General features: G+C 45.5%; 1 protein-coding gene and 1 long non-coding RNA gene across 2 annotated transcripts in view; one reads left to right on the top strand and one right to left on the bottom strand.

Annotated features, from left to right (window-relative positions):
• Positions 1-17,095: 17,095 nt before the first annotated feature.
• IFNLR1 (interferon lambda receptor 1) lies at positions 17,096-21,836 on the top strand. Its single transcript, XM_075522469.1, has 7 exons — positions 17,096-17,256; positions 17,948-18,071; positions 18,327-18,508; positions 18,923-19,065; positions 19,600-19,756; positions 20,273-20,400; positions 20,631-21,836. The coding sequence occupies exons 1-7, from the start codon at positions 17,199-17,201 to the stop codon at positions 21,546-21,548; spliced, it is 1,710 nt and encodes a 569-aa protein (XP_075378584.1). The 5' UTR covers positions 17,096-17,198; the 3' UTR covers positions 21,549-21,836.
• LOC142419466 (uncharacterized) overlaps positions 18,349-25,598 on the bottom strand; it is a 58,226-nt gene continuing 50,976 nt past the window's right edge. Inside the window, exon 5 of the long non-coding RNA XR_012778558.1 lies at positions 18,349-19,166. This is a non-coding gene — a long non-coding RNA (uncharacterized LOC142419466). The remainder of the gene's footprint in view (positions 19,167-25,598) is intronic.

Below are 25,598 nucleotides of genomic sequence, written 5' to 3'. Positions count from 1 at the left end.
TGTAAGTAGGTATAATGTTATCACCTAGCAATGTTCTTTTAATGAAAATTTTTGGTTCTGGACTATGACCCAACTAAATGGTTTAGAACAACAGGTGAATCTCAGGATCTCTCGCTGTTGTAACCTTCATCCTCCCCTACGAGTCTCCTCCCCTTTGTTTACTGCAATTCTTCCTTTGCACTCAGATTGTAAGATCCTGCGAGCGGAGCCCTATCCAGCCTTTGTTCAGACTGCGATACATAAACAGCTATTTGTATTCAGTGGGAGACTTACCTGACCCAGGACTCACTCGGAGTGGTGGGATCAAGATTAAACACATTTACATACATGTAAATTTTTGCCATTTGCCGTGCAAAAATATCCTGTCTCTGAGATACGGGAGAATATGGTTCTGACTCAGAATTGATGCTATCTTTCCAGTCAAGATTAGAGTCTAAATTGTGCAATCCAGCTTAACTCACAGTATCAGTTGCTATGCAAAAGACAATGTTTCATACAGAGGTGTGGTCTTCCCAATTATTGCAACAAATACAGACCACAGCTTGTCATTTAGATCCAATACAACTGGAAAGCGCAGCCAATTTTTCAGGTTTGATCCTAAAAGAAACTGATTATTCCTCGTGAGATGCGGACTGACCTTAAATCATGGTGAAAGTAATGGGATCAAGAGCTTTTGAATGCCTATGAAGAAACTGTCCCTAAAGACAAAAAACAGAAAAGGTGAAAGCACTTTAAGAAAAAAAAAAAAGAAGAAGAAAAAGAAAAAAAGCTTTTTTCCCACAGGAAACTTCCATCACTATTGTATTTTCCCTAAGGACATTTCTGTATCTGTCACTAAAAATTACTGCTGTCAGCGGTAATGCATCAGCACAAACTAGAGGGCTGGGCTTTGGTGGTCTGAAAAGGGATGTAAACCACAGTTGTTTTTAACCACCAACTCACCTTAGCTCCAGTGAACATATTTATTATGCAATAAATCCAATTTTATCTGGAGGAAAAATGATGTTGGAAAGAAAAATTGTGTGCTGTTTTCACAAGTGCATGCCTGATGCCTAATCAAGGCTAAGAGAGACATTTCACTCACATAAGGCTGAGCAACTGCCAAAACAGAGGTAGGAGAAAGGTATGTGATAGGGAAACAACTGCAGATGAATGCCAAAACCCTTCAAACCCCTGAAAGAGCAACACTGTCTTCCAGCAGAGCCCCTAAACAAATGCCTTACAATTTCAGTGGCAAAAGAAACAAGCCTAAAACAGATTTCCTCCATAATGTGAAATAACGCCCTAAAAAATTACACTACCCATAAAAAGCTAATGAAAAGGTCTACTGGGAACAGTTTTGCCCTACAGATAACTTGTCCCTCCTGATCTTAATGAATTCGCTTGCAATTTTGACGTGCTTTTATTACAGTGGCACTCAACGCCCTAGAAATCTCAGTGCTAGGTGCTGTTCAAAGCCATGGTCTTTGTCCCAGGGAACATGACGTAACTCTTAAAAAGGCAATGATAGAGGCCGCTAATTATTCATTGTTTGCTCAGGGAATAAAAATGGTTTATATGGAACTAACGTATGGGTAAGTGTAAGTATCATTAGTAGTAATTATAGTAACTGCCTCTATGATCCTCCTCTGTTATATTTGAGGCAGACTTCATTTCATAACTACAGGTTTGTCTGCTAAAAAATCCTCTTTCACAACAGACAGCCCATTGCAAGCCGATGGCTGCCTTCACGTACCCTGCCACTCTGGTCGAGCTGTCTTCCAGCATGGAGCGGTCTCCTTTGGGCTGAGGCTAGAGGAAAGCTGCAGCAGATTGGTGCTACGTTCCTCTTCTCGAAGATGTTTACCAACAGCTTTGCATGGAGAGATTTAATGCTGGAAATGCGTGGGTTGTCAAATCATCCAAAGAAAGGGACAGGGAAAGGCCCTGACCCTCTGCTTTTTATGCAGGCAAAATACTGTCTCACTTCAATCTAGCATTTGATAGGGGACCAGAGATGCGAGGAAGGGTGTCTTCTGCCTAAATGGTGGTTGCTGGGTAAGGGCAGAATTAAATAGGATGAAGAAGGCGTGGACTGAAGATAGGGAATGGGATCTCTCGTGATGCAAGAAGCATCTTTGTGTAATGGCACAGCCCAAACTGGAGCTCACAGGCTGCGGCAGTGTCCGCCCAGGCGGAGGTTCACACCATCCCCCTGTCCCAGAGGGAGAGAGTTTTCCTCTCCGTGCCTAAAGAAAGCCAGAAGAACCATGGGTGAAATGGATTTTAATCCCTGTTGAGAAAATGCAATGGTAAAAGTCCTCAGCTCAGCATGTGCTCGTTGCCGAACCCACGCAGGCGCTCAGGGCGGGTCTGTTTGTCTCTTCAGGGCCACAGAAACCAACAAACAGCAGCGGGGAGAGGAATTACCGCGGCCATATCCTCATCACACCCACGCTCCCATGAGTGGCCTTCTTTCTGCCTAATGAAGTGAGGATTAATTAGAGGAGGTAATGGGCTTCTACGGACGGCATTGTCAAGCACTGCTTATTGCTGTTTGTTGATTCAGCTAGGCATTTTGTAATCCCTCACGTTGTTTTGCAGTGACTACGGGAAACAGGTAAAAAGACACTTAGCTCTCCCAAGTTCAAGGCACCTATGCAGGCCCTTTAGAAACGATGGCTGATGCTGGATAGTACTGAGCAATAGCAAACATACAATCAGGAGTCCAATGGTCCCATTCATCTCCAGAAGGTAGCTAATCTATAACACATAGGATGGGAAACAACAAAAAAATGTATTTTCTATTTTTGTTCAAAAAGAGGGGGAAAATTAAAGGGAATTTGTCTTTGGCACTTACTTCTATTAAACAAAAAGTTATTTTCCCTTAAAATTTTCTTACTGACACACTGTTTATATAATGGGGGAAATACTGCTCAGAGAGAGCGTGGTGGTTTGCCCAAAAACAGAGTGGGGAGGACAGAGTTGCTTTTCTCCTTGACCCATGCAGAATACAGTACACCACAGAGCCTCACTTTTCTTTGCCTTTTGCCATGTCCAAGCTTTTGTACCCATAAAAATACAGTGTGTAATGCTACTAGCCCTTAAGTACTGGTCAGCATCCACGCTACCTTGTGGTGGCAATGCCTCAACACGTAAAGCATCGGCAAGCCAGCCCTTGCTGTTCCCATGCTTTCCCTACAATTCTGCTTTGGGCTGGGCCATAAACTAATACCGAAAATGGTCTTCAAAAGTTTTCCCTGCAGAACTACTTGGCAAAGGACAAAGTTACTCTCCTGGGGTTGAAATAACTCTTATCTCCCTGGCCAACCCACCTGGATGTTAGCAGTCACTCTCCTGTCATGTAACTCAGCCTGGAGAGTATGAACAAACATTAGCAGGTTTAAACTGCCACATTTCTGTACTTGGGCTAAGCAGAGCTCAGGGCAGAGATCCAATGTTGTCTTTGTGTGTACAAACCCGCCACAAAAAATAATTAAAGCACTGAATCCTGATTTTTCCCCTTAGTTCCTTTCAAGAAAGGTTAGAACTTCACCCATGCACTGAAAATGTGAGGCCCCTTTAAAAACTCCCCCTGGCTTTTATCTGCCTGCCCAGCAGGACAGATGACACATTAGATTTCATTTCATTTTCTCAAGACGTGACATTTTTGTTGGCTCATGTAAAGGGAAGGTATCTCATGCCTTTCTAAAGATCTTTGCATGCATGAGCACACCACAGATCAGACAAAGCTTTTGCCCTTCCCAAGAGAGATATTTTGAAGAGCGATGTGCTATGAGGGGGACACAAGGCTTCCTAAGCAGTGCTCATCATTGTGGTAAGGGCAGAGGTTTTGGCCCATTTGCTACAAGATCCCATGGGACCTATGTCGAAAACAACAGCAGGGTGTGAGTAGCTGTGTCCTGTCCTGCAGGAACAGCCTCTGCAGGCTGGGGTGCCAGTAGCTCAGGATTTGAGGTGGGAATGTCCAGGAGAAGACTGGTTAGCGGGTTGGACTCCTGTCCTTTCCCTCATTTTTCATACCTTCACCCCACAGCTGGGTGGTGCCAGGGAATACACGTAGCTTAATGCAAGCTGCTATGGCTTGGGGACCAGGCAGCGTGAGGCACAGACACATCTGGTGGCAGCGTGCTGATATGCCACTTCAGACAGTGCCTGAGTCAGCTGGGACACAGGCTGTTCCTAAAGGACAGGTCCGGGAAATCCCTACCTGCCCTAAGGAACCAGGAAGAATGACTTCCATTCGTGAAGGATGCAACAAGAGCTCCTGCATGCCTTCAAACAGGCTGAGCAAGACTCCTGCTGAACTATTGCTCCACTCTCTTCATTGGACATAGAGGCCAGAGGAACTGTCCCTTTACTTTCACGGTGAAGGAAGATTTGCTGTTTTGAGGTATTTCCTAATGGTCACGCCAATAGCCTCCTCCGCTCATTGCTTCCTCACTCCTCTCCAAAGTAGCTGAAGGCTATGAGAAATGCTAGAGGTCTAGTGGAGTCATTTCAGATTGATGCTGAAACTCCTAGAGCTTGTCTACATGGCGGAAATTCAGGGAAATCAATTTGAGTTCATGAATGGTAATAACTTAAAACAGGTCAGTAAAAGGGCAAAGAACTCTCATGCAGATGCTCCAGTTCAGAATCAGATAGCCTTAAGTGAGTCAGTTATCTGAACTCACTTTCAATTAAATTACAATAAATCCAAAGAAGGCCCCTTTAATTCTAATTGAGTCTGTATGGACCACTCCAATTCTAATTGAATCTAAAGGTGTTTAAGCAGCTCACTTCAAATTCACACTTCTAAGACACTGCCAAAAGAAAGCTTGAAAACATGACGGGACTGTACTACTAAACGTTCTCAAACAAGGGGACATAGAAAAGTAGTACAAAATAAGTATATATATTTAAAATCTCATGCTTTTTCTGAGTTAGCATATTAAACTACAGAGATGTCATTAACAGTGTCGTGCTCTCTACAGATTATGTCGCTGCCTAGTGCATAACACACGCACCGTGTGCCAGGGTATCAGTGGAAATCCCAACTCCAGGCCCTACTCTGAGTCCTCTGACTGACTCATGGGGCCACCGCAGGAGCCTTGTCACCGAGCTGCGGTCTCTCCTGCTGACCTGGCCATGCAGCAGTGCCTACAGCGCAGATCAAAGCAGGAGCAGAGCTGGGCAAATGGGCTGAGAGATGAGAGAAGCCACAAATGGAGCTACACACTTACTAATGAAAGCAAAGGGCTTGCAGACATCAGAGCAAAATGACTGCATTAGACCTACTAACAGTTGTTTCTTCCAGATTTAAAGAGCTTGCTATGGAGGAGGTGTGCTGGGAAGGAGGGTCTCCGGTTAGGGTGAGTCGGATCCATGATGGACCAGGGGCAGCCAGGAAAGAGGACAGGAGTTTGGACCTTCTCAAGGAGGTGGGTGAGGAGCAGTTTGAGCTCTGAGCTGCTGTGCTATGCCACGTGCTTGTTGCCACCATCACTTTCACTCATTTATTAGCAATGCCAGCAAACGCGAGAGCTCCACCACACTGCCTGTGGTACACATCCCACCCAAGCTGGTTTTAATCTTAAGAAACAAGAGTCAAGAGGGAAGGCAAACCATGCTCATACAGGGTACACCTCTTGCTCAAAGTCACACAAGAGATCCACGAGCAGAATTCAGCTCAAACCCGAGACTGATGTCCTTTCCGCTAGACCAGACTGCCTTCTTTCTTGGATTTATGGGATAAACAGCCTGATTTCTTGGCTCTCAGTGCACTTCCTCTGCTCTGTCATAACCATACTAGGACTTCACTGGACCAACGTTAATGCCTATACTGGTTTTCCTCAAGCCTGATTATAACGATTACGTGTTACCACACCTGCCTCACCTGGTAGTTAAACACTAGACACAGCCTGCACCATCCTGCACAGAAAAATCTGTGTAAGAAAAGCATATTTTTAATGCAAACGCATTCCTAAGAACACAAAGGCACCTGGTGAAGACATTTCCTCATTGCTGGGTGCATGTGCCCAACTGTCATTAGCACTAAAGAGAAATAACAAGAGCCTGGGAAGACCCATGCTCTTGGGTGGAGGCTTATCATAGTGCCAGGTCATCAGAGGAGATTTTAGGGTGATTCTCAGGGATTAAGACCTCCCATTTCAAATCACTGACACTTGACATTCCCATTTCAGCTGCGAACTTCTAAAATCACTGAAGAAAGTGAAACCAGGCCACATTATTACCAAAAGAACCAGAAATATGTGCAAGTCCCCTCAGCCTTGGCAATGCCCATGCTCTCAGTTAACTGAATTCGTGAGCAATTTTTTGCTCTGACCATTCCCAAATTAGTTTCTTACAACATCAAAACTGACTACTGACTTTCTTTCAACTTATCTGATAGAGGTAAAAGAAAACACCCTGGCAATGCCACTGCATCACAAGAGAAGCTTTGATCATCTAGAACTGCCAACGCACCTTGAAGCGTGTTAAACATATATGACTCGGCTGATTGCATCTGCCTGTTTCCATTAAGTGTACCTGCAAGGGAGCCACCCGCTGAGAAGGGGCCGTATGAGGGAGAAATGACCTGGGTTTTGGGGCACTGGATACTCCTTGAGGTTTTTCATAGGAGGAACTTTCAGCACTTCGTGTTTAGCATGTCACCCAGCTCAGGTAAGCAAAGGCCAGGTGAAAGTGCACTTCTGGATAGGCTTTTGGCAAGAACTGACCTTTCCACTCTGATTATGAATGGAGAAACCTTCCAGCAGTCAAAAAACCTTCAACAGCTCTCACGGGCTTTGGGTGCTCATGTAAACTCAACGGATGAGGTTCAGCTCCTTGGATAGCAGGAGCTACCAGTCCATGCTGGTGATCCGGAGTGCCAGGCTGGACACTGCTATGTTGGGGATTCATCCCTCCCACCCCTTGCATAAGTCTCCCTGTTGAAGGCCGTCCCAGTTGAAAACAGCTCTAACACCACTCGACTCAAGAACCAGAGCATAGATTTTAGACTCAGTTTTTAAAGATTCAGATTAGGGGAGCAGATAGAGACAAATGCTGAAGTAGGAGACACACTGCTGATGAAATGCTATGACACTTCGATACGAGCTATGTGGGGAGATCTCAGAAACCTCCTTTTTGGTAAAAAAAAGTAACCCATTTCCATTAGCCTTTTGTTTCCTGCTAATGGATTCAGGACTCTTCCCAGTTCTCCTCTGGAGCATGAAACACCAAGGCCACCTCATCCCCTGCCCTCTGGGAACGTGATTCTGGCTTTGTAGGTTATCTGGGGTGGGGTGGGGGAGGAAGCAGGGGAGAAGAATGATGGGGTGCCGTGCAGATGATTCTCATTAATTTTGGAAGGAGTTATAAAAAGTAAGCTTTAAAGTCTATCCTAAATATAAGGATTCAGCTGATTGAGAACTCATCTGCTTCTATCTCTCGGGGAATCGTGAATACACTTCTGCTGTGTCACTTCAAAGGCGCAGCACAGCTGGGAGGGTTTTCATCAAAGCTTCTGCATGTCTGGGGGAGGTTTTCCCCCCCATGAATATACATCACTGGAGGCTCCTTTTCCCAGCTTTTCCCATGCCTCTCTCTGATTGATCCTCATTTCATTCAGATGAGCTCTTCCTCTCTGGATGGCTAAAGGGCAAGAGACAGCTCTCTCCAAAGCTTTCCCACTCGCCTGGATGCCTCGCCGAAGATTTTCCTCTCATCAGAGTGGGGGAGGGAGGGAGCTGTTCAGACAAGAGATTGAGCCTTTAAATTAAATTCTTGTCATCTGAGGGCTGGGCCTGATAGTAGCGGGGGTGGGAAGCATATTCTCCCAGTATCGGGACTCTGGCCAGATCCTCATCTGGTGTAAATATGTGCCAGTGGACTGATCTCAGCAGTCATGTCATCAAAACTACAAGCCTTAAAACACTCCCCTCTCTGCAAGGCAGCAGGTTGCTGGGTGAAACCAGCATCATCCTCTGTGTGTCTGCCCTGCGGAGTACGTGAGCTCCATAGACTAGGAACATTTGCTGAAATTGCTCAATTCCCCTCTTTTTCAGTGGGGAGGGAGGGCCGGGCAGCGCGGTGGAATTTCAAACACTCAGCCACCCTCAGCCGGGTTGGGATTTCACAAGAGCCCAGACCCTGCGCGCACCCAGCACGTGCAAAGTGCTGGTGAAAATCTGGGCCCCTCTCCTGATCTCAGATGGGAGCTCAGCCCTCCTGGAAATTCTGGGCCTGGTGCCACTTAGTTACAGCACGTCTCCTGGCTGGTGGCCAGATCAGAGGAGTCTGAACCTCATCTTGGCTCTTCTACCCTCCACCCTCTAATTGCATATTCCCTAGGGCCAAAATGACCCCAGCAATTGTCAGGTCAGGACACTGCTGAAGCGACTGGATGTGCACTCTCTTATACCACTGGCAAAGTTGGCCCATATGAATGATAACGTGTTGCTGTCGATGATTTTTTTTAAAAAAAGTTATGAATCTCCTATGCAGCGACCCACAGAAAAGTGACAGCCTTGGAGATTACAAATGTCTGCTTATCCAGTGAGATCTTCGCCTGTTCCAGTGAGACCCCTCAGCAGATGAGGACCCTCTCTGAGAGCAGGAGAGCTGCATAGCCACCACCGATCACCCACCAGCAAGTTTCACAAGCTCGTGTCCGTACAGCCTCCTGTGCATCCTCTCTTAGCTCAGAGCCCCATAAACCCACATCTTGGACCTTTACCAGGGAGATCAAACCAGGCCCCCAAGGACATGTCCCCTCATGGAGACCATTCCAACACCAGAACGTCTGTGGGCACCTATAAATCCTGTCCTCCATGCTCAGTTCCAGGCTGTAACCCTCCCCTCCACGGCAAGAGCCCCTCTAGAGAGGCATTCAAAGCCAGGTCAGTTGTGCTGGTGCTGCATGTGATTGGGACGTTTCTTCCCCCAGACAGTGATGGGATTTTCCCGCACCAGTCCCCTGAATGGTTAATTGGCTCTTGAATGGTTTATCACTTCTTTCACTGGGGTGCGTGGCTGGATTTACTTTGACACAAGCCCCTTTCTGAATTGCAAGTTGGCAACAATAAAACAGAGAAGTCTTTAATTAGTTATCTGGCTAATTAACTTTTATGGCACTGTATAGCTTTGGCATCCAAATACTGCAATGCAAAACATTGCAAACATTCAAACAAAGACTACCCACCCCACCAGGAAGCTGCTGCCACTAGTGGTTGCGGGGGAACAGCATCTCACAGCCTTGGCCAAGGTGCGTGGAAATCCACCTCTCGCTGTGCTGTGCTCCCTGGACTCCCTGCACATCCACTTCTGCAGATAACTCACCTTCTGATGATGATGTTCAAATTACAGATACGGAACATACATGGCTTCCCCATGTCGTACTCCTCCTTCCCAGCATGTGCACTCACTCTACCATTGGGTCAAATACACGCAAGATAAAATTTATTTCCGCTTGAAAGGGGTATGTAGAGATCCCTGCATCCCCCTGCCATGCAGGGGAGAGTTTCACAGTCAGGGCCAGTGTACTGGCATCCCACAGCCCTGAGCCAAGAGAGAAAACCCTCACATCAGGCAGGGTGACGTCATATCACACAGTAAGGAAATGCTCTCAAAGAGGGATAACCTCTGAAGCCTGTGGGATGACCCTCAAGAGCATAGTTTGGCTCAGACAGTACAACAGACAGGTTGCTAGAATTAAGTCTCTCTGTTGGAACATGCAGGGTCCCCACTGCTTTTCCCACGCTGATCAGTGAGAGCTAGGGGTTTCACGAGGCACGGTGCCCCCAGGACGTTCCCGTGTTGTTATATCTGCACCTTGTGGGCTAGCACATGTTTTACTCTGTGTGCACTGGAGTTTCGCCGTTACTGCATGTCCAGGCAAGCTCCCTAACTGCTTTCAGCATGAATAAAAAGGCACACTGTAAAGGGGAAGGGACAGGTTTCAGGAAAAGCGAGAGAAGCAGCATAAAACGGGCCATCAGCTTGAGTCCACTGGCTAATCAGTACCATCCCACACGTCTGCCCCACTGCTCAGAGAGGCACAGAGGGAAGGGAGAGGTCTGTCTGATCTCAGGCTGGGATCCAAGCTAAGTCTACTTTCTTGTAGTTTGGACTTTAACTGAGATCTATTTAACTTCTGTATTTAGTTTATTTGTGGTAGAAAAGGATTCTGCTTGCCGGCCGGCCCAACTCAACCAAGTAAAATGAGGGGTGATAGTTTGCCCCCTTCCTGTAGCAGTCCATGTGGGATCTGGGAAATCAGCTGAACTGCCGGCTGATAGAATTGGTGCCTTTGCTCAAGAGGCAAGTTGATGCCTTTAATGTCACGCAGCCAGCTGCCTGAGGAGGCTTGCTACAGGAGGATTTCAGTAAAGCAGCACTGTGTTTGCACACCACAGAGTTGCACACAAAAGGCAGGTCACAGGGAAGGTAAAAATGAAGTCAGCTCGGAGCTGCAGCATGAGTAAGCACTGCTACAAAAGGGGGCAAGGCCCTCTCGGCATCCTGTAAACATGCATGGACTCTTCTCCACTTTCGTTTGCTGTGAGCAAGTACACCCGTTGGAGGGAATGATTTAACTCTGCGAGCGCAGGGCTTGTGCCTTGTTCAGTAGGGGCTTCTCTTTGCTAAGGAAAAAAATTCTCTGCAGGTTTGCACCTGCTAAATGATAAGCAGCAAGGGATGGTGCAGGAAGGACGGACGAGATGACTGATACAGGGGAGGAGATGCGGGGAAGGTTGTCCCTTCTGGGTAGAGGCACGCATCTTACCAGCTCTCCCTGAACCAGAGGACCTGAATCTAGAAGGGACGAGATGCCTGTGAAGCCCCCCGTTTTCCCCTCCCTAGCACTGGGCCATCCAGTCTGAGGTCCTGTATTCTGCCAGGGCGGCCAGGCAGCTGTGCAGCCCTCCTCCAGCAGCGTCACCATGGCATCCAGTCTGCCTGACTGCAACATTAACGGTAATGAGGCTTACAAGGGAGGAGAGTCCTCTGACCTGTGACTACACGCTGCTCATGCAGGTCTGAAACAGCTGTGAAATGCTACGCTCTCCTTAGGCAGCTCCTAAGGCCTTGTCTAACCACCCTTAATACCTGTCAGAGTACGATGGTCTAATGAAACTATGACACAGGTACAATCCTTAACACAAAGGTTCACCTAGAGGGTCCAGGCATCTTTACGGGATTACTGTATTCTCCTTGAAATCATGTGTCAGCTACAGTTGCTGTGCACAGGCAAAGCCCTGAGTTCCTTTAAAAACCCTGCCCCAGAAGAATAAATAAAGGACATGAAATGATTCATAGCACTTGTATGGGGAACATTTTATGTTTTTGTTTTTGCTTTTGCTTTTCATTTAAAGTCTTTTCAGACTCAGTTTAAAAAACAAATCAAGCCCATTCTCTTCTCTTCCTCCTGGTGACAGGCTGCCCAGATGCCTGTCTGGGTCAAGGGAACACTGCTGCATTTTATTTTACCATCTGGCATCACCCAGCTCTGCAGATTTTTTAACCTCTTAATTCCCAATAGCACTTTGTTCTTTGCTCATCCCATCGTTCCCCCATATTTGCTTTCCTAAACCTTCCAAAATAATTTCCATCAAAAGCAGCCTGTATGTCAGGCTAGTTTCCAAGCACAAAGAGGAAAATATTTTCCCTCCTGAGCTGCAGAAGATCAAGCGCTCCCAGTTCCAGGTCAGAGCTAAGCCTTCAACAAAAAGATTTTCCAGGGATAGGCAAGAAGGTTCAAGTTCACACAACTAGTTCACTAAGGCCAGGACCATGCTCGCTGCTAGAGCTCCTTGGTGTTTACGGTCTCAGGCTGTCACTCTGATAGATCTCCTCCTCTCCGAGTATGTGCCTTGCGCCCTGCTGCCAAAGCCACAGCTGCAGTCGCTCACAGGGGCGGTGGCTGTTTCCACACTCCGCGTTCCTGGATGGTACGAATGCCTTTGCTGCGCTACGCGTCCTACAGACCGACATAAGCCAGGGAGAAAGAAAGAAGAGTCGGGCAGAAGAACTGCCATAGAGACGAATGTTGTCTGAGGGAGAGCAATGCCTGCACCTCAGGTCCAAACTTGTCCTCTCGGTGCGAGAAACTCAGGACAGGGGAGGAAGTTTCCAAAACTGGTGACTTTTGAGTTGTTTGGAAATTTTCTGCTCCTCCCCTAAGCGTAGGTTTCCTTGAAGAACAGTATGTTCTCCACAAAAATTACAAGTGGTTTCCAGGGAAAACTTTGGAATTGGGTGAAGTCTCACTTTCAGTTTCAGATTATGTTTTTTGTTTAGATTGGGGCTAATGAGTATTTTCTTTTCAGACACTGCCATGCTGATTCAATTTTCCAAACAGGTGGTGAAAAATGTTGAAGGAAAAATTCCTCTCCTGCCCTTGGGTTTTACTCTGAAGACAGGCCCATACTGCACACTTTTGCCACCACAGTTACATCAGCTCCACCACCTCCAGAAATGAAGACATTAAGCCAAGAAAAGCAATCTCGCACTGGTGAAGACTGCACCTCCGCTAGGAAGCTCTGCAGGTAGCCTCCTAGGTCAAAGACATTACTTTCTGACTGCCAAGCCTTGGGCTCGCACCTCTGAACTGCTACAGGGAAGCCAGTAATTTTTTCTGTGCCTCAGTCCCCATCTGCACAATACCTGTGTACACATCTGTGTTGAGAGGGATATAGGGCTACGTTCTGGAGAAAGGACGAGAAATGCTATGTGGGGTGTCGGCTGCCTCATAAGCCGTGAGCACACGTACAGCACCAAGCGCAGGGGCGGCAAGCTCAGCTGCAGGAGCAGAGCAGATAGCAGGTGCTGCCAGAACTGTCTGCAGCATCACGCCCTTAGCGAAGCAGAGAAGTTAATTAAATAGCAGGAAAGGAAAAGACCATTTAAAGAGCTGAGTCTGAATGACTAAAGGTCGTAGTCACTCATTTACCAAGATCTTAGGCAAAAACTCCTTTTAAAAGAATTTTTATCTGGATCACGTTCCTTTAAGAAATTTCTCAAATCATCCAGTGAGAGCCACTGGGAAATGTCACTCTCATTCCCTGAGATTTTCAGTGTCCAGCATGTTTGTGACAACTGCCATCTCCTCTCCCTGCCTGCAACATTCTCTTAGGCTGAGCAGCCTCACCTAGCACAGGACTATGAATGCTGCTAGAGAAGAATGATTTTTGTCCTGCAGAAATTGCAACTTTATTTCCCAAAAAATGTTGAGTTGGAACTTTCCAGTGTTTCAATAGAAAGCTTCTCCAAAAACATCTTGTTTCATTAAGGGCAAAAAAAGCTCTTAACATTTCAGAAAGAAACAAAAATGAACTGTGGAAGATTCCATGCGGAGGCTGTTCCAGAAGGCTATTTCACATTTGAAGAAATACTGAAAACATTCAGCCAGTCCTTCATGCAATACAGTGGTGATAGAAATGTAAGAGCACATCGGAAACGTTAAGCATGCTGCACTTATGGATCAGTGGTTCATTTCCCATTGTGCCACTCGTACCAGAAATACCCTGTTAAATTTTTTAATATGTGGGTGTTTTCTCAACGGGATCAGTGGTCCTCCCAAGCTCACAGCACACAGCACACACAGCTCTGCCAGAACAACTACATGGGTGGGGTAAGAGCAAGAGGAAGGAGCTGGGATGACAGTACTTTATACTGCCTATTGCCTGCAAAGGTTTCATAAAATCAAACCACAGCCCAAACCGTGCCTTCCTCACAAGATTAAGACTATACTTCCTGCAGTGCCCCTCCTCAAGAAAGGAAGTATCAGTCAGTCTGACTCAGGACAGGTCGCAGGGTTTGCTCTTGTGGTTTGAATCATCTGTTGCACGCAGAGAGGCAAGAGGTGGCAAATCGAGAGTCCCCAAGTATCATCGGTATGACAGCAGTATGCAAAGGTCCACCTACAGATGAGGCATTGTACGAAGGAATGACAACCCCATCCCAACGCATTTATGCTCCATATGAGTAAAACAGTGGGAGAACGTAGGCACGGTGGCATGATTTGCCAAACAATGGAGAGACACCAGTGGTGTTATCAAGTCCAGTCCTCTGCTGCAGCAGGCATCCTGGCCTGCAATCATAAAGTCATCACAGGCCAAAAGACCCAGCAGCATGCTCCCAGCACACCGATGGGTGCAACAGTGCTTCCTGCCCTTCACACACAGGTAACGAGTCTTGCTCCTGCCAGCATCTGACCCGTTGCCTGCCTGGGCACCCAAGGCCGGGGACAAAGGCTAGTCGGACAGGAGAGCAAAGCTTCGTTGTGTACAATGCAAACTCAGTGCCCACAATTAAAGGATGCTGTTGAAAATACTCATGTAGGCCACTGTACAGGAGGGTGCTAGGCGATGCAGCGGGCCGAAGGAGTTTTAGTGAAGCTTGCCAAGTTTTTAAATAGGTCTAGATGAGAGCCTGTGGCTTGGAGGAACAAATGTATTTTGTTTGATAGGCAGCGACACCTCGTGGCACAGGCCTCCCCCCCCCCCCCCCCAGTTTGCTGCCAAGAGTACGCTTGTTTTTCCTGGGGCACGTTCTCAGTCATGCTAAAATCAGGGGGAGTTTTGCCACAGAGTCCGGTGGAGTCCAGATTTCACGGCTGATGTTTAACAGGAAACAATGATGATGATAAGATTCATCTCCTGCAAACACTTACTAAAAATCATACGTCATCTTTAAGAGAAGCTGCCTGAGGGCTCTTAGCAAGACCTCAATGACACGGGCCCTAGAATTGCTTCCTATTTTGTTCAGGCTGCTACAGGAAGCGTAAGAGCCATGTGTTGGTACTAGCTCTGCAGTTTGGATGCTAAAGGGGAATAGACCTAGAACCCTCCAGATGCTTAGCTTTGTTTTTTTCCTTATAAAGGATCATAGTTCTTTTTACATGAGAAAGAGAAACCTCATAGAAATTAAACAGAGGTAGCAAAACAGCCAAGGAACAAGAAAAGTACTGGTAACAGAAGCCCGTGGTAAGAAGAAATGGAGAGTTTTGGTGAAAGTTGTGACTGAAGAAACTTGTAACTGCGTCTCCTCCTATGACTTGAATCGTACCATGTTCAGGGAGATGAGACATTTGATACCCTCCTGGTAAACATACAAGCTTTTGCCAATACAAACCCAGGTCCATTGGCTCTTCTCCCACTTGGTACCCAGAACCTGACATTCACAGGTACAGCAACGGGCCATCTGCTGGGCTTGGTGAGTTTTCCATCTGGGGAAGACCCAGAAAAGCCCCTTTTCTCTATGCCGGTGTTATCTTCTGTGTGGTAACTTCATTGACCCCTTTCCTTTCCTCACGGCACAGGCCTGGAGGTGATTGCAATGGGAAGAGCAGGAGAGTAGACATGCCAACCAAACAGCACGACTGATCGGGCTATTTTTTCCCCTTCTCTCTCTGTGCACAGAATGCAATGGCACAGCTATTCCAAGCACGTACAGCTGGGCGCATTGTATTTGGTAGCATAGCTCAGGGCTGAACCAGGATATTTCCTGCTGTTAAAGGAGAAGCCGCTGCCCGAGCATGCACACACCATTCAGGGAGTCGCACACGCACACCCGAGACTTTAACTGGTAGGACCAGAGTCCCTTCGCAGCGGCAGCTCCACTGAGCTCACGGGTGCCCCTGTTCGACTGCTCACTCACACACACACTCACTCTCGGGCGCCTTCTCTCCCCGCTGGCTCGACCCGAGGTTTCCCGGAGCAGAGTCTCCGATATGATGTACGCCAGACGATTTTATTGATTGGTACAGCAGTGAAAACAGCTCGAGCTGGGTGCCTCCGGCAAGGGACCCAGAACAAAGAAATCCTTGGGCAATTATACCCTTACAATTTAAATTCCCCTCCCCTCAGGAGACAGTTTGGACCAATAGTCATATTAGGGTCTGGGGTCTTCCCATTCTTCATTGGGTCCTTTCATTGTCTCTAGGCAGGCTGTTTCTTCTCTTATCTCTAAGGTTGTAGCTTCTGCTGAGATTGTAGCCTCCTTATCTTTCTGGTTTGCACCGGTTTCGGGGGCCTTCCTTCATGGAGCTAAGTAAAAGTTCAGTGTACGGTCAGTGAATTCTGGTGAAAGTTCACGGCTTGCAGCCTAAGGCTTCAACAAGCCTTGCTACTAATGCTAGGCATTGGATTCCGTTTGGGCTGGAAAGTGACTACTCCAACACCTGCTATGTTTCTGATACACACAGAACAAAACTGCTGTCTCCATGACTTTGCTTTAGAAGGACGTGCGAGGCTGTAAGATACAGCAGCAACTTAGGATCTGAGCTTTGCCCCAGGAGAGCTCTGGAGTTTAAAGGTACCACGTGCTGAAAATACAAACACCTCGAGAGTTTCACAGCTGCAATGCCAGGGCCAACGGCCAACGTGCTCATCGATTAGGCGGTGCAGGGGCCAAGAACTACCTGTGTGTTGGCACAGTCCTGGCAACTGGTCCTGATCTTGACTGATAGTTTTGGGTTGATGACAAATAATTGATACGTGGTAACTAAGGTATAAGGAAATGGCAGCACTGCCATTCAACAAAACCACAGGATTTATCAGAAGGATCCACGTCCTTTCATTTGCCCACACTGTGTACAGGGCTGATCCCTGTCCCATTTCTGCACTTTACTTCCCCCATCTGTAAAGTGGAGTAATTCCCTACCTTCTGAAAAACATTCTTAACCTGGTACCATAAATTAAGAGAAAATTCTTGATCTCTTATAAACACAAGACTATCATAATATCAGGTACTACCGATGGATTACTGGTTTTTATTATTGCTAGGTTATTATCAGATGTCTCATGCAGTAAAACCTAATTTGATTTCTATTAATATTTCACATCCACATCGGTAAATTCCAAAGGTCAGTTTTTTAATGAGGTGCCTCACAAGATAAGGCTCACACTGTTTTACTGTCTTCCTTTTGCACGTAGCCTGTGACAGAGATCAGTTGTGTTACACTGGAGGGCGTAGTACTGCAATCTTGACAACGTTTTTCTTTCATCAAAAGCACTCTCGCATCTGCTGCTTTCCCAGTTCAATGTGCAGTGCTATATTTGGGCCGTACCAGGAAGTGAGACTGTGTGCGCATGTGCCGGTCATTAACTGCATGCTCCTCTGTAATTCATACAACTTAATACAAGAAAACAACATGATGAAAAGGTAGCAAGAAAAGAAATATATTACAAGTGGAAAAGTTCTGCTTCAGCATGTCTACCTGGAGAATCAGAGTCCTGATGGCACTGTGCTTCCTGCGGCAGACTAGAGGTACGGTACAGCTATCTTTGGTACTTTTCATTTCACTATGCTATGTGGCTTTGCTTGTAGGAAGAAAGACATATACAGGTAAATTTTAAGCAGTTTAAACGGGAATGATTCACATAAAGTGAAATATTCCACTGTAAAGGAATGGTAATTTAAAATCTGGCTATAGAATGTGTCTTGTGGAAGGCTAGCGATGTACATATTTACCTGTCAGAAACAGTAAGTAGCAAGGAAGTACAAGTGGCAATCCTGCGTGCTGCATCTCGCTGCATTCGTGGTAGGATCTGCCTTTGAAGGACTGGGATTGCATGAGTGGTGTGACCAGCTGTGTCTGCCTCGTCCAGGGCTAGGAGGTGGGAGCACAAGGGAGTCAGGCTGGAGTCTGTGGGCTTGTAAACCAGGTCACAGTGAAATCCAGTGAGACCATGGGGGAAGCCGCTCAATATTATAGAATAGGATGGTTCACCCAAATGTAGGTGCTAATTCTAAAAGTTGTTGAGATGAAGATGTTTTATAAGAGATGAGGAAAACACAACTACATCACAGACATACCTGCTTCCATAGCCAATTTCCAATCTTAAATGAAATGAGCTGCCTTGCCTCAAATTTTGAAACCACCTTGGTTAAAACCAGGTGATATTTCCTATCCCCAAAGACATTTTAAATCATTAATGTAATTTTCCCTTTCAATCAGGTCATGTTCAACTTCCCCCTCCTCAAAATGTTACACTACTGTCAAAGGATTTTGACATGATTTTGACATGGACTCCAGGAGAAGGCTCTCCACCAGATGTGACATACACTGTGAGGTATGAAAGGTAAGCGCTTACAGAGGATGTCTGATTGAAAGCATGGCACAGGGCAGATGTCTGCGCATGTATCTTAATCAATGTCTTTATGATCAGTGACCTGGCTGCATCCTTTCACCAAAACCAATCCTTATCCGTCTGGGAAGTGCTCCAAAGTCTGAGCAAGATTCAGTACCCATCCTCCAAAACACTTCTGTCTCTTGCTCTATAAATCATAACAAAACAGCATGTTTAATATTATGGTATGCTTGTTTCTTCTTTTAGCCAGGAACGCATGGACAAATGGATAAAGGTTCCTCATTGCAAAAATATTCACAGAACCTCTTGCAATCTGACTTGTGTGCTTCCAAACTTCTTTGTTAAAGTCCGGGCTCGAGTAAAAGCTGTTTCTGGACGATTCCAGTCACCATGGGTAGAATCACAATTCAAGGAATACCATTTGGATGGTGAGTGTCTGTTAGGTTACAGCCTGAATGAAAGTACATCCCAACAACAGTGTGGGCATGAGCAAATGAGTAGACCACACACCACAGAAAGAGAAACAGTAGCAAGCAGCTTTATGAATGACAGAGATTTGTGTGAGCACAAACAACAATGAGTCATGATCATTTGAAAATAAAGTTTGTAGCAAGTGTCAGAATTTATTCATCAATGCTCTAGGTGACCAAACTGGCTTCAAGCTTTCCACATACCAGCAGGGGTATGTTAGATAAAAAAGAAGTATTCTTTTGCCTTCCTCCTGCCTTCATGTCTATCACAAGATAACAGTTAAAAGTGTAGATCAGTCACAGAAAAGCATTACTTCTGTGGAGCTAAGACACAAGCAAGCACTATTCTCATGTCTGATCATTCAATTACAGTGGAACTGGCTCCCCCAGTGCTAAACGTGACTGTCAAGGAGAACTTAATCCATGTGAATGCCTCCTTCCCTTTGGCCACCTGTGTGGAGAGTTTCTCTTGGATGTATGACTTGAACCTTTGGGAAGCTGGATCTGAAGACAAGGTCAGTAAAAGTGGCACTTCTTAGATGAAACGGAGGAACGGTGCCCAGCTTGAATTGAAATAGCTTCAAGTTTCTGGGCAGGGAGGGACTGGATCCAAGGCCTGGAGAAAATGAAATGGCCAAACCAGAGTTAAACCAAAGCCAGAGAAAAAAAGTAGATGTGTGTGTGCATCCTTATTTTATTGGTAGTTCCCTATTCTTATCAGGAAGGTGTGATGAGGAGGCTACACTATAGTCAGTATAATAGGGCAATATCTGAGGTTTAAAACAACTAGTTCAGGTACCACTAACAGCGTGCCATGGCAGAACAGAGCACAGCAGCAGTTGGAAATCCCACCCTAGAATCCATAAGCCCTAGGAGAGATGCTTGCTACAAACAGCAAGCAAGACATGAAGTGCCTCTCCATGCACCTTCCAACCACTGGAGCCACACACCATGATGAAGAGAATCGTGGGCTGAAAAGGTAGAGAAATACCACTCAAATAATGAAAGAATCATCTTTCCAACCCTCTGTTCTCTTTGTTTCTAAACAGAAGCAATACGAAGCTATCTTTAGGAAGAATACAGTGACTATCGACACCACTGCACTTAGAGGCAACTACTGTTTAAGTGCCAGATCTTCCTTCCAAAGCATTGACTTCAAGCACAGCAAATTCTCACAACCAGTGTGCGTGCTATTAAATCACAAAGGTATGTCCCTGCTGAGAAAAGGATGTGGTGAGACATCAAATGGGATTAGGGCAAGTCAAACATTTCCATCAAAATTAGCTTTCAACCAAAAAAATGGGCTTCCTGTTAAATGGACTGGTTGGATTTTCTAGTGAAAGGTGTCTGCTTTCTATGGAAATGTTTTCATTTAAAAAATGCAACCCTGAAATATTTCCTGAAAATTCTGAAATATTGTACTTGAGTTATGCTCACAATGAAATTTTGGGAATATTCAAATTTCTCCCGAAAAATGTGTGAATAAAGCATTTAACCTGCTCCAAGTAAGCACTGGCTGGTATTAACATTTGTTTCTGACTGTGACTCTGAGTTAGAGTCTGATCTTAGGCAAGTCTGTTATCCTTTCTCTGCATTTGTAAAATAAGGATCTTGAGCCTAACATTTTCTGAGATTTCTGAAAGAAAAGCTGAGTATAATAGCCCATTATTAGCATAAAATATACCACCACCAGGAGATTATTTTTGTCTTTTTCTTTCTCAGCAGTGGAATGGAAGTTCCCATTTTCTGCCATGACCCCTGTGTTTGTCCTCCCCATCCTTCTGACAAGTGCCTTCATCATCTGCTTGCTGAAACAAGATGCTAAGCGAAAGAAGATGCCTCATGCTTTGGTATGGCCCAAATGCTGGGGTCCCCTCCTGACACAAAGTCTTGCTGATTTTCAGAGGGTAACTGGGAAGGAGTGGGGGAGTTGGATGGTCTCTGCGTGTCTCAGTTTTGCATTCATAAGTCCCATTATAAGTAAGCTTTGATTCTGGCATGTCCTATATCCAAACTTTTATTTATTTAAAAAGCATCACTAACTTACTGATCTGTGTATCTTATTTCTTTTCCCTGGTAGGATTTATCTCATTTAAAAGCTGCTGGACCAGCCTTTCACTGTGAGCCCAGTGAAAAGGAATTCTTCAGGGACTACCTTATCTGCACAGACAAGCCAACGTCACAAAGGAAGACAAACAAAACTTCAGCAAGAAACAACCTACCATGGATGGCTTCTTTCTTATCATCATCATCATCATCAGAAGAGGAGGAGGAGGAAGAGGAAGAAGACAGCAGTACTTTCATCCCATACAGTGAAATGCCTCAGTTTCCAAAGAGACATCTCAACTGTCAACCATCCAGAACATCTCAGGGGGAAACTAGCTTGGACTCCGGATCTGGAGGTCTCCCTGTGGGTAGTGAATCTATGCTTGACCTAAGTACCTTGGGTTTCTCATTCTTTCCAATGAGAAAGAATGAGGTGGACACCTCAGGATCCCAAGGAAATGAGAACGCATCCCTTTCTCACAGTTCCTCTTTGGGAAGACTATCCCTCACTGATGTGAGATTCCCAGGTTCCATGGAACATGGACAGCATGATACAGAGAGGGATGAATGCATGGAGATGACCCATCTTCAAACACTGATGGAGGGGATTTGTGCCAAACTTCCAGCCGATGAGCACTACCTGCATAGGAAGGCTCATCATTTCACCAAGTATTACCAGAAATCAGTAGCTGATCTGCATGTCCAAATTGGTGAGATGTCACGGCTCAGCAAGGATCCCAGCACTGAGCTGCTCATTTCCTTTCAGACATTACAGGTGGCAGAAGATGAAGGTATTGCAAGTGACTGTGACAGCGATCATTTTACCGAAGGGACACCTCCCGCATCCACGGTGCTAAGTGACGCATTTGAAACATCAAATATGGAGGAAAAATATGATCACAAGTTTAAATTCAAAGGCTATGAGCACACACATTACATGGGAAGGAGCTAGAGTACCCTAGCAGTTCTGCCGCGTGCCCGCAAAATGCTGGAGAGCTCCAGCTATCCAGGCAAGGATACCTAAACAAGGACAAGGACAAAAAACTGATAGTGGTGCTTTTTGTATTTATTCATCTAGACAGAGTTTTTTCTACTAATGTCTGGCCTATCAAGGTATAGGGCTTTAGGGACACAAAAGGTGTATTTTTACTGCTAAGTAACTAATGTACATTCTCCATCCCTCTGTACAAGTACAGCTGCGGTAAGGTGTTAAGGCTCTGGTATGAGGCACACTATTCGAACCCAGCCAGGGATGAGGCATGCGGTGATACCTCATGTAGGTATCACACAGCAAACACGCAGTGCCTTGTGTTCATGTGAGATTTCAGAGCAACGTAACTTTTACATGTGAGTTATGAAAGGCAAAAACACCTCTGAGACAGCAAAAACACAACCCGGCCCTGCGTGAAACCATCAGCTGGTTCTGAAAACGCAGAGTGTTGTGCCTGCATGTTGATTTTGAGCCAGGATGAACTGCTAACATTACATTTGCTTCTCTCTAACGGCAAAACTGCACCCCTGCTTGACTGGAAATACCTTACAGAGACATTTAACAACCTTTGCTTTTTGTGGGATGAAAAGATCTCCACCTCAACCTACAGAGATCACCTTCTGTGTTTCAACAGAGCGAACTGAAGTCAAACTGATAAATGATGTGCAGCATGTTTGTTTATTATTTATTTTTTGTTTTATACAAATATACTTATTGACGCTGAAATTCCCCCTGCTGTGCAGAATGTCTAAGAGCTGCTTTATGCAGAGGCAATAATATTTTGATATATAACTCCATGTGTGTGTGTTTTTATGTTTCCCAGAACTACAAAGGGTGACTGCAGCTCATCCTGAAAAACATTACATTTTAAAACAGGGCTCAATCATGGGCTTCCCATTCCTAATGCTTTGGTTTGAGTGCAATCCTATGAGACTTCCCAGCCAGGTCTCCCTCTCTGTCACTGACAGACCAGGACTGTGACCATCTCTCTGAGCAAAGAATCAAATCAGAAGTCCACCAGCAAAAGGTATAGGAGAGATAAGGCCTCTCTTCACTGGTCAATACTGACCTTTTCAGTGTATTTTGAATTTGCACTCTTCACATCTCACAGAAACATACTCTCCCATTTTATTCCAGTAAAAGGACACACAGAAGAGCAAAGCATTAAAAGAAAGAGGAAGACACACAACAGCCATTCTCTGCATTCAGAGAGAGTTGTCTCAGATGAGGAAAGGGTGTTGATGGAGGGTATTAAAGTTGACATCTTCAGAGAATCAGGAGAACAACATCAGAAAGAGGTAGGGGGTGATAGGAGGGGTTGGGAACTGCTTTGAAAGAGGAGAGCAAGATGTACTAATTAAGGTCCCGAATTAAAGTAAAAAGGTGAGGTGGCAGAAAAGATTCATCAACTAGAATTTCCCTTTTTTTTCTTACGTGTCCTCCACAAAGTGTCCTTAGGTACATTCTGCATTGTAATCCCTCCTGTTCATTTAGAAAGATACAGATCATCCAAATACAATCACCACCCATTTTCTTGTGCAATCAAGGAAAAAAACCCAGGCTTTGACTTACGGGAAGCTCTGAAGTTGTGTAACCTCTACAAAATTATTTTGACATGTCACAACTTTGCAAACAAGGCCTGGGATCACGTCTTTGTCTTGTCCAGCTTTTCTCAGGATGGAAGCTGGGGGAAAGGCTGCAGGCCAGATGAGCTGTACTGGTGGAGGCAGCATCCTCCTCCTCCATGTTTTCTTTCATCAGGGCTTGAGACCTGCTTTCCACTGCAAAAGGGTCAGGGACGGCCAGAGCACAGCGCTCCCTCTTCCAGAGCAATCACTCCATATCTTACACCTTACTTAACAGTTGTAGCTGTGTAATGAGAAAAGCAGCTCTCCCCTCTCACTGGAAGAGGCATGACCCAGTCAACCAAAAAACCTGGACATTGCTCATCTACTGGATAACTGCCAGAGCTGGAATCAAATCTCCTACATCCCTGGATCAGCAGTCACTAGGCTTCATGCAGTCTTCACAGAGTGAGGCTCTGCAGCCTGAGCCCTGCAGCAGCTCAGAGGACATAACCACCTTGGTCTTTTTGGCCTTAATCTACCACCTTCACAAATCTCTGGCACGCAAGATTTTTCTCTTCTTTCCCCAGCTGTGCCAAGTTATAAGCAAAGTTCCATGGAAAATCTGTGTTATGAACCTCTGGTTTTGTCCTTAGGAACTAACTTCTGACATAGGCTTAGGCTCTACAGTTTGGAAGTTGAAAGCCAAGTGTTTAATTTTAAACTTGGAACCAGACTTTTGGAGATCTTCAGGTACCTAAAGATTCAGAGAGGTGTTTCCTGAGCTACTCAAAAGGTAACATCTCTCTAGAAATAAGGGCAGAAATAAAGTTTTAAGTTATATTCTCAAAACTAAAGTCTCAGGTGCACTACAATCTCCGTCACCTCTGCCCTATCATGGGTCATCGTACAGCAGAAGCATGAGGCAGTGACGTGAGGGAAGGAAAAAAATGGAAATACTTTAGCAAGCTATTCAGGAAACACCCTAACAAAGAGTTGTACTTAATTAGATGGAGGCCATACTGGTGGATAGGTGTGTCTTGTTTAGTAAACCTGTGAGGCTTCTGCATTTGTCCAAGTGAGATGAGAAAGACAAAATGACAGCAATGCATCAGTGGCATGGTTTGAAGCAGACGGCCCCGTTAATATCAAAGCAGGGCAGGGAATAGAAACAACTTCAGGAACAGAAGATCCATGAGATTAAGAGGTAAGCAGAAGGGGTAGTAATTTCTATCACATGTTTGGCCACAAGGATAGAATAGTGAAAGTAGCGTGCTTTCAGCTTCAGAAGCACACAGGATTTGTGTTTTGATTGTGTGATGTTGCTTATGGGACTCACTTGTAATAACAAGGAAAAAATCTACCATTTAGGCACTTTAAATAGGCTTTAGACAATATAAGAGCATTGCTCATAAGGAATTTGTCTAATGCACAGTTGTCCTATGTGGCTTAGGGCAGATATTTATTAAAGCTTTTCTAGGGCTGAAGTGATGACAATTTGAACAGTTCTCAGTGCTCAGAAGGACAGTCCAGTTGGTTTTGCTTTGGTGGAACCTCAGCTTTATGCAGTGGTCCAGTTAGTCCTAGGCAAAACTGAGGACTGAGGACAGGACTTCCCCATTTTGTGAACAGTTATGACTCTGGGATAAAGTAAGCCAGAGAAATAAGCCAAGGAGGTTATCCAGTCTGTGTCAAGGGATCAGCTGTACTATAAAAATTGAAAAGCAGTGTCTAAGGGAGTTTCCTAAACCTCAAATGCAGGTTGTATGTGTGAAGCTTTCTCTGCCTAGGACATCTTGGGTAAAATAAGCAGCATGCAGCTGTACCGGTTCTTCAGATGTTATACACATCTGGTGGTTCTAAATACGCATCTCCTGCAGACAGGCAATTAGTTGTCACTTTTGACCAAAGAAGGAAATGTCTCTCCCTCTTCTGAGAAAAGCCTGAAAATGTAACTTAACAACACCCGAAAAAACTAAGAATGCTATGGAAAAAGAACTATATCTCTTTCACAGAATCACAGAATCACAGAATCACAGAATCATATAGGTTGGAAAAGACCTTTAAGATCATCGAGTCCAACCATAAACCTAACACTGCCAAAACCACCACTACACCATGTCTCTAAGCACCTCATCCAAACGTCCTTTAAATACCTCCAGGGATGGCGACTCAACCACTTCCCTGGGCAGCCTGTTCCAATGCTTGATAACCCTCTCGGTGAAGAAAAATTTCCTAATATCCAGTCTAAACCTCCCCTGGCGCAACTTGAGGCCATTTCCTCTTGTCCTATCACTTGTTACCTGGGAGAAGAGACCGACCCCCACCTCTCTACAACCTCCTTTCAGGTAGTTGAAGAGAGCGATGAGGTCTCCCCTCAGCCTCCTTTTCTCCAGGCTAAACAACCCCAGTTCCCTCAGCCGCTCCCCATCAGCCTTGTGCTCCA

The sequence above is a fragment of the Mycteria americana genome, chromosome 21, assembly GCF_035582795.1.
Source record: "Mycteria americana isolate JAX WOST 10 ecotype Jacksonville Zoo and Gardens chromosome 21, USCA_MyAme_1.0, whole genome shotgun sequence".
Lineage (NCBI taxonomy): Eukaryota > Metazoa > Chordata > Aves > Ciconiiformes > Ciconiidae > Mycteria > Mycteria americana.
The sequence above is the reverse complement of the archived record's forward strand: the minus strand, read 5'-3'. Positions and strand labels throughout refer to the sequence as shown.

What these genes read in the sequence shown, in the direction of transcription:
- IFNLR1 (XM_075522469.1), top strand. Translation starts at nt 17,199, where the DNA reads ATGTCTACCTGGAGAATCAGAGTCCTGATGGCACTGTGCTTCCTGCGG. An exon ending in CTTCCTGCGGCAGACTAGAG is followed by an intron (nt 17,257 to 17,947) that starts GTACGGTACAGC and finishes CCTTTCAATCAG; the next exon opens with GTCATGTTCAACTTCCCCCT. An exon ending in CGTGCTATTAAATCACAAAG is followed by an intron (nt 19,757 to 20,272) that starts GTATGTCCCTGC and finishes TTTCTTTCTCAG; the next exon opens with CAGTGGAATGGAAGTTCCCA.